This window comes from Capsicum annuum, chromosome 4 (genome assembly GCF_002878395.1).
Source record: "Capsicum annuum cultivar UCD-10X-F1 chromosome 4, UCD10Xv1.1, whole genome shotgun sequence".
In the NCBI taxonomy this organism is placed as follows: domain Eukaryota; kingdom Viridiplantae; phylum Streptophyta; class Magnoliopsida; order Solanales; family Solanaceae; genus Capsicum; species Capsicum annuum.
This window is the reverse complement of record NC_061114.1, coordinates 224,151,719-224,159,968: the sequence shown is the minus strand read 5'-3', so window position 1 is coordinate 224,159,968 and position 8,250 is coordinate 224,151,719. Positions and strand designations below refer to the sequence as shown.

At 35.2% G+C, this 8,250-nt stretch overlaps 1 protein-coding gene across 2 annotated transcripts; it reads right to left on the bottom strand.

The window, feature by feature from the left end:
- Positions 1-709: 709 nt before the first annotated feature.
- Positions 710-6,227, bottom strand: LOC107867121 (mitogen-activated protein kinase kinase kinase 5). Of its 2 annotated transcripts, none has more exons than XM_016713234.2 (11): positions 5,633-6,227; positions 3,600-4,193; positions 3,435-3,522; positions 2,930-2,992; positions 2,699-2,862; positions 2,425-2,500; positions 2,180-2,239; positions 1,952-2,077; positions 1,527-1,748; positions 1,305-1,396; positions 710-1,173 (listed from the first exon to the last, which is right to left on the bottom strand). In XM_016713234.2, the coding sequence occupies exons 1-11, from the start codon at positions 6,037-6,039 to the stop codon at positions 948-950; spliced, it is 2,118 nt and encodes a 705-aa protein (XP_016568720.2). In that variant the 5' UTR covers positions 6,040-6,227; the 3' UTR covers positions 710-947. The 2 variants fall into 2 exon arrangements, with proteins under 2 accessions (XP_016568720.2, XP_047267151.1); XM_047411195.1 differs by having other exon boundaries at positions 3,600-4,199; positions 5,633-6,211.
- Between the last annotated feature and the right edge of the window lie 2,023 nt (positions 6,228-8,250).

Below are 8,250 nucleotides of genomic sequence, written 5' to 3'. Positions count from 1 at the left end.
ATTTTCTATTGATTGAAATTATGACACCAACGGATTAAATCTCTTTCTAATGCCTTTAGGGGCTGTGAAGAGAGCCCGGTTCCAATTGATTTGCGGTATTAGCTAATTTCTGATTATTTTATTGCATCATTTATATTAAAATAGTAAGATTACTATTCATATAAAAGATGGATAAAATAATTTCATTGATATTCTTACTTATTTCATGCCGAATACCAAACGACGCCAAGGCTTAAATAATTGGCATGAATCCACTAAGCTATCCCGAATGTCCAGATTATGACTATGATGCTTAATAATGACGGGGTTATTTGTGACAGAGAAGTTATTTACGTATTAAAAACAGAATAATAATTGTGTACGTTGTTTGGTTATAAAAATGAAGAAGAACAACAGCCACACAGAATCTAGCATAAATTATACTGTACAATGTTTAGTTGATTTTTTCTGTTTACACAAAATATAGCACTGCTAATATAACTTAGCTCATGTTTTTCTTTTCCGCACTAATACATGTTTAAGTTACGAGAAAATCTATGTATTATTTTATGCACGATAGAAATTAGAATAATTATAGTTAATACATAAATAACTAATTGTAGCATAATTGTTGATCCTTACCCAGTTCAGGCTATCAGCAGGAGTACTTGGAATAAATGTCCATCTAGTTAACAGCCAAGTACAAGACAAACATTTACATCCTAAGTCATGTTTCCAATCTAAATTAAACTATTAACTTGAGAGCCATCTTCAATTCTTCATGAATCTGTTCCAAAACTATGCAAGTCTTTGATAGCTTCAAACACAATAACAGTAGTACATAAAAGATGTGAATGCATATGGGAATTACATTGCATATGACAACATTTTAATTAATCATCTGACTGAAGTTATTCTGCATCTAAAATCCTGATCTGTACATGAGTTTCCCCCTCGCTTTTTATTTATTATGATCTTATGCAGAGGTTTGGAATTTCCTTTCCTACGATTCTATAAGGACTAGTGTTTTCAGGTCCCAGGCGGAAGCTACTAGGAACACTTGAGGGGCTGGCTGCACGTGGACTCGAGTTCAGCTCCATTGTACAGGGAAGGGCTTCAAGTGCTGAACGTGGAGAGTGGTAGGAAGCTGCTCCATATTTGCAGGTTTCAGGATGAGTTTGCTGGCAAGTTTCACTGGAAGAGACAATTTAACTTGGATAAGATGGACGCACATACTAACACGAGAATAATCTCACAGAATAAAGCGTTTGATATCTAACAAACATGACAAACACAGATAAGAGGAGGTAAAAGACAATTATTACCTGCTACATGGTGATTTTCCATGCCTGGCAGATGTTCCTGGTAACAGTGGTTTTTGTTCCTTTTTATGGTTAATTGGGTTCTTCGGGGGACTCTGCAAGTTATCATGAAATGCAACGAATTCAGAGTTTAAAACCATTAGGAAATTTTTTTTACAGAATCTGACAAATAATACAGTGACGTTAACCAATAATGTCACATCAGCAGCTGCATGCACCACTCACGTGTAATTTCATCCCTGGAGAATCCTCTGAGTAGCCAGCAAGGGAGATACTATGCTCACAAGAACTGGTATTACGTAAAAAAGAATGTTCAAGCAGCGTCATAGCTGATGGCCTATCTGCAGGTTCCTTTCGAAAGCAGCACTGAAGGAAATCCTTTCCTTCTAACGATAATTTTTCTGGTATAGGTGGTGATTTGTTCAACACGCTGAACATAGCTTGCACCTAATAAGCCAAAGCATGAACACTTAGACACTTGCAGAAATCAATTCTAGAATGCCTGAAAAGTAAGAACATAGCTCTGGCCTAATTAGGATTAAGCCAATCAGCTAGCCATGCTCGTATTTTACAAGCTAAAAGCTCATAATATATTTCGAATTGTAATACGATTACATTGTTCTCAAAAATGAAATGCTTTAAACACTTACCCAACTAAGATCGCCCCAAGGGGGCTGTCCAGTAAACATTTCAATTACAGTACAACCCAGGCTCCATATATCAACAGCTAAGGCAAGCTCTGGATTGGCATCTTTGCGCAACACTGCCTGCATTACCTGCATTTAAAGTTAAGTCTAGACATAAGTACAAGCCAATAAATAGAGGGGAAAGAAAACTGAACCCAGGCAATAACCGCAAAGTAGATTAACGATGCCTACCTCTGGAGCCATCCAGTGAGGGCTCCCTTTCAGAGAAAGATCAGTTGCACAGCTGGAAAGCTGGGGAAAAAGAGAAACAATATGAAATTACAGCAGTAAGGTATGCCTGAAAAGTAATTGATGAAAAATTCAGGTCATTCATTTCACTACAGATCAGGGTTTACAAGAAAAAACGAAAAACACTAAACTAGAACAAACAACGGAGTAGCATATTCAGTTTGGCATTAGAATTTTTGAAAGCTTACATGTTTTGCTAACCCAAAATCTGCAAGCTTGACAACGCCAGATGCATCTACAAGCAAATTTGCTCCCTTAATGTCCCTACTCAGAAAAAATCATTGAAACCACCCATTAGACTGATCATCATTGTCAGCGAAATGTTTTTTTTAGAAAAAAATTGTAAAAGAAAATAGTTTCTTCCATGCTTATAACAAGAATTGCAACTCAAACGCTTTAGTGGTTCCATTAATAAATCTTTAAATCAAGTGACATATTCCACTCGGTGTAACCAGTATCTACCTGTGTATTGTCTTAGTGCTATGCAAGTAAGCCAACCCTGATACAATATGCCTAGTAAAGTTTCGAACTATTGACTCTGTCATAGCTCCGCAATGTTCCCGAACATACTTATTAATTGATCCGGGGTGCACATATTCCAAATATATGCAAAAGCGGTCTTCCATCTGCACAGCAACAGCACTTATCTTTCAATATCTGAACATGGCAAGAGAACAAGAAAGATGTTCTTACTATTTCACTGCCATAGTATTGAACAATATTTTGGTGCTTTAACTGCCGGAGAACTCTTATTTCCTGCAACAGAAGGAAGAAAGAATTGATTTAGAATAGCATAAACAAGTGAAAAACATGCCATAGTCATTGCAGTGCAGTACAAAAGCCTCATCCTTTCAGATGCAATAAACTGTGTATAAGCAAGTGGAAATAAAATACAGTAATATGAAACCTCAACTTTCCCCAAGCCAGTAACCAACATTCCGGATTATTTTCTCGCTGATGCAAAATGTGAAGAGAGGCTTATGAAGTCAACGAATATGATCAATAAAAGTAGCTCTATGGATACATTTTTGATTTTGCATCTTCAGGAGCATGATGCTTAGGCTCAAAAGTGGATTTAACAAGCTTATTAAGTACTTTTTAAAGCTGACTTCACTAATAAAGATTTGGCCTTTCAAATATGCCTTTGCAGTTTATGTACATATTAATTATGTAGACTAAGAAGACACGAGGAAGTCACCTGTTCTAACTGCTTTATACATTCAGCAGATTTAGGATCATCAGGAGTAAGATCAACTTCTTTCATTGCACATAAAGCACCGGTTTCACTGTCAAAGGGAGGAAAAACAAAAAGAAATGTTACAGTCCCACCGAGTTACTCACTAAGCAAGCTTTTATCCCTTACCGGTTAGTAGCTTCATATACACTTCCATATGTACCACGACCTAAAAGCTTCCCCTTTAGCCATTGACCCTTTTTTGGTGATACACAAGGTTTGTCCATGTTGCTGTAGATGGTACACAATTCTGGTTGTCTTGGAACTCCTGGTGGAAGGGGCAGCGGGTGCACGTTGATGTTGTTAGTTTCATTCCAAGCTAGAGAACTTTCCGGAAGAGATTGATGATGCGAATGCACAGCACCACTTTTGTCATTCCTGATTCTGTTAGCTGAACTTGGAAATATTGGGCTACTCGGTGGAGAATGACCAGCGCTATTCGTAACCCTTGTGGGTGAAAGTTGGAAAGAGTAAGCCTCTGAAGGTGATGATGAGGCCTGAGGGGAGGGAGGATGAAAAAGGTCCTGTGTACTAAACCTTTTCGGGCTTCGGATGGGGCTTGTAAAACCACTACTTGGGGCACTTCTGGGAGGAACATTCAACCTGAACTCAACACCCTCAGCATTCAGATCAGGAGGAAACCCCCTACGCTGATAAGTCGGAGTAGATGATCTTGGATGCTGAGAACTTTTCACCTCAACTGGAGTTTGGTCAGAAGGATCCCTGCAACTTGCAACAGGTTAACACTTTAGAGTTCGGTTTTTGTTCTTATGAAATCATCATAGTTAATCAAACATTTCCCCAAAAAACTAAATAGCACACTACATATCATCATTTGATACTAAGACCAAGCAACACAAAATTAGAACTGTTACATGTCGTCAATACAATATGTCTCTGGGAAACCAACCAACAACAAACCACACTATCTTCATAAATCCAAACCAACATTTATGGTGAACCTCTTAGGTACTAAAGGTTACTGCAATTACCACAACCCTAAAAGGGAAAAAATGGTTCTTTTATGGTAATGACCTATAATGTTACTGCAATCAATTCACCCCAAAAGCGCCCAAAAGGGCCCGTCTTGATAGTCAATGAAGTGGGTTGACAACTATGAGGTCTCACGTTCAAATCCCAACAAAGACAAAAACACCAGGTGATTTACTTCCATCTATGCTAAGTGCTAACCTTGGTGGACAGAGTTACCTAATAACTTGCTAATTACCCCCTATCTTTACTGGTGGGAGGTGGCAGGTAAGATAGCCTAGACACCACAATTATTTCTTACAAAAAAATGAATCCAGCCCTAAAGGGTTACTTCAACTAAGAACCAACTACCTACTGCCAGTCAACCAGTACATGCCTTTTGGGGGGGATAACCATGGTGTCTGGGCAGCTTTCGTCCACTTCGACTAAATCCACGAAATATCTGTCACCTCCCACTGGCAACAATAGATATAAGGTAACTTTTTCCGCCAATACTAGAACAGATGAGAAGAACCACCTACTCTGCTGAGATTTAAATATGAGACCTCAAGTTCACAATCAGTGACGGAGCCAGGATTTTCATTGAGGGAATTTAGAAGTAAACATACGGACTCGTCGAAGGGTCAACATCTACTATATATACATAAAATATTTTTGACCATATAAAAATAGTACAAAAATAGTATAAGTTTCCATAGAAGGGGGTTCGAACCCCCTCAATACAAGGTGGCTCCGCCACTGTTCACAACCCACCTCATTGACCACTAGGTCACACCCTTGCTAAAGTTAATTTAGGTGAAAAACTTTCATCATCAGAACAAAAATAACTGTGCCTCAATCCCAAACCAATACAAATTGGCTATATGAATATTTCAGTGAGAAAGTTACTCCCCGTCTCAATTTATGCAACACGTTTTCTTTTCTAGTCCGTGTAAAAAAAATATGAACTTTCTAATTTCTATAAACAATTTAACTTTAAACTTGTCCTTCTACCCTTAATAAAATGATTTATTCCATATAAATGGTCAAGTAGTGCTTTTGACCACAAATTTCAAAAACATTTCTCTCTTTAAAATTTGTGCCAAGTTAAATGCTGATACATAAATTGACACACAAAAAGTAGCATTTTTTTAGTTGGAGTTTAAAATAATTTCGTTAAATATTCTACTAACCTAGCACGAAGAGGGCTTAACGGATCCCTGTCAACTCTAACCGGCGTGTTTTGCCTGGGCAGACAATTCAGCTCAGGGAGAGGCAACGGCAGTGGCACGGCAGAGGACGTAGACCGATGAGGCGACCTCGAACTCGAGCCCAATTCAGCATAAGAATCAGGAGAACACGGCAAAGACTTTGAACGTTCATCAATAATCAACGCCTGAATATTAGGTCTACGTAAACCAAGATCATCATCACTAACATGCCTCAACTTCCTCTGCCTAGTTAGCCTCCTTCCTCCCCCGTAAATACGCCGTGTATTCGGCGAATCTGTCGGAGAAGTACTCCCGGTAGTGGGAAAAGAAGTAGAAGAAGAGTGATGGGAATTCGAAGATAGTGAAAATGCTTTCCATATAGATGGCATTTTTCATGGCAATCTGCTTACCAACTCCAACAACGGAAATATTAGTAGCGTAGCTGATTAACTAAATGAATATTCATTCTGATGGAAGAGTAAAAGAATGTTACCCGAAAATGTGTAGTGGGATATTAATGAAGTAATGCATTGAAGAAAACTTTAGTAGCAGTAGTAGGGAAAATTTTATCCTGGGCCTCACATTCCTCGTAATACGTGTGTGAGGCCTTTAACTTTCATCCAAGTGGACATAGAGGGCCCCATTTTTCAAAGTCATAGCCCACTTTTTTTTTTCTAAAAGTTACACAAATACATAATTTATTTATATTTTTAATATTATAAAAAATCTTATAATTGCATAAAAGGAGTCAAAGTAGTAGCTGCAGCACGTTCGTCATTTATTGACGGATTTTTCTTTTTTAGAATTGGAAGAAAAAAATTGAAATGACTATGCAAAATTAAACCTATACCTTTCTTTGAGATTGAAACTTCCAATTCTGCTTTTTTTTCTTATGAAATGTTTATTGTTCGTTGATAGATCTAAAGCTAACTCCCTACGCATATTATAAAAATCACAACATATACACAGAATGCTATATATATGTCAGCTATGTTATGTATATTAATAGAGAGAGAATAATGTATAATTTAAAAAGTAGGAGAGAGTGTAATTATTTTTATATGGGCTGGTATTTATGTTATTTATACTTTTTTTTTTGTTCTCTCTGCTCCTTTCTTTTTTCACAAATTATCTTTTGCTCAAATTTTTTGGGGTGTTTATTTCTTTATTGTTTTTTATATAGTTCTTTTTTATTGTCATTTTTTAATTTATTTTGGTATTATAAATCTAAATAATCTCTATTTAAATATTCTACAGATTTTTAAAAGTACGATCATTTTATATCAGTTTATTCATCATAATTATTTTTTCTTGTTATTATTCTCTTTGTTTATGTTGAATTTTTTTATTTGAAGTTGAATTTGATAGCGTAAGGCTAACGATTTATTTTTATATCATCACCATATTTAAAGAAAAATTAATACCAAAAATTCAAAAAAAGAAATAATTTATTCTTTCACTTTTACTTGTCATTGTTTTGCTTCTCAAGGTCAATTTGGATATATTTTAAAGATAAAATTGAAGTAGATTAATTTAATATATTAAATTTAAAATATAGATCATCAAAAACAATACGAAAAACGTAATAAATTGAAATCTTTCTCATATTAATATGATGAAAAAATAAATCTTAATATATTGATCAAAATTCATATAATTTGACCTCGAAATGTGAAATAGTGACAAATAAAAGTGATTGTATGAAGCAGCTAAGAAGAAAAGATGACCAGAAAAAGAGAAGGAAGAAAACAACAAGTGAACATTTGGTCATAAAAATAAAAAAAATACTTTATTTGAAATCTTTAAAGTCGAAGCTAAAGTTAGAATTATATTTGGCCATACAATTTGTACTAAATACACAGAATTTAAATATATTTTTTAAAAAAATAGTATAGTTAATCTAAACATGAAACATAATTTAACTAATGTTATTTTATAAAAATAAAAAATTTAGAATAAAATAAAAATGAAAATAAGGCTTTACCTGTTTTTAAAATTTCGAATACAATTTAAATTAGATGAAATGACCTTCTGGACCTCTGTACTATGTCAATTTTGTAAGTTGGATACTTCTACTCACATGTTTATCATCTGGACCTATTAACACGCTAAAAAGCAACATTTTGCACCCTTTGACTATTGACTTTGCCTATGTGGCATTGACATGCTGACTAGGTCAAAGAGAGTGATTACACTTGCCTGGAGGTGCGAGTGAGCGTCAATTTTTGGCTAATTTTATATTAAAGTAATTAAAAAAAATAACATTAAAATAAAAAATAAAAAAGATTTTTTCTTTTTACTCCATCTTTTTTAATTTAAAAATATTTTTAAAAAGTTAAAAATATTTTTAAAAATAATAAATTTAAAATTATTTTTCCATCTTTTATAATTTCAAAATATTTTTAAAAATTTAAAAATAATAATTTTTTTAAAAAAATTCCAGCTTTTTAAGTTTAAGACTATTTTTAAAAATTTAAAAATAATAAATTTAAAGTATTTTTTCCCACCCCCACCCCCACACCCTACCCCGCCCTCGCCCCCGCCCCCACCCAGCCCCCTCCTCACCCCCACTCAACCCTTCTCCTAGCCCCCACCCCCAC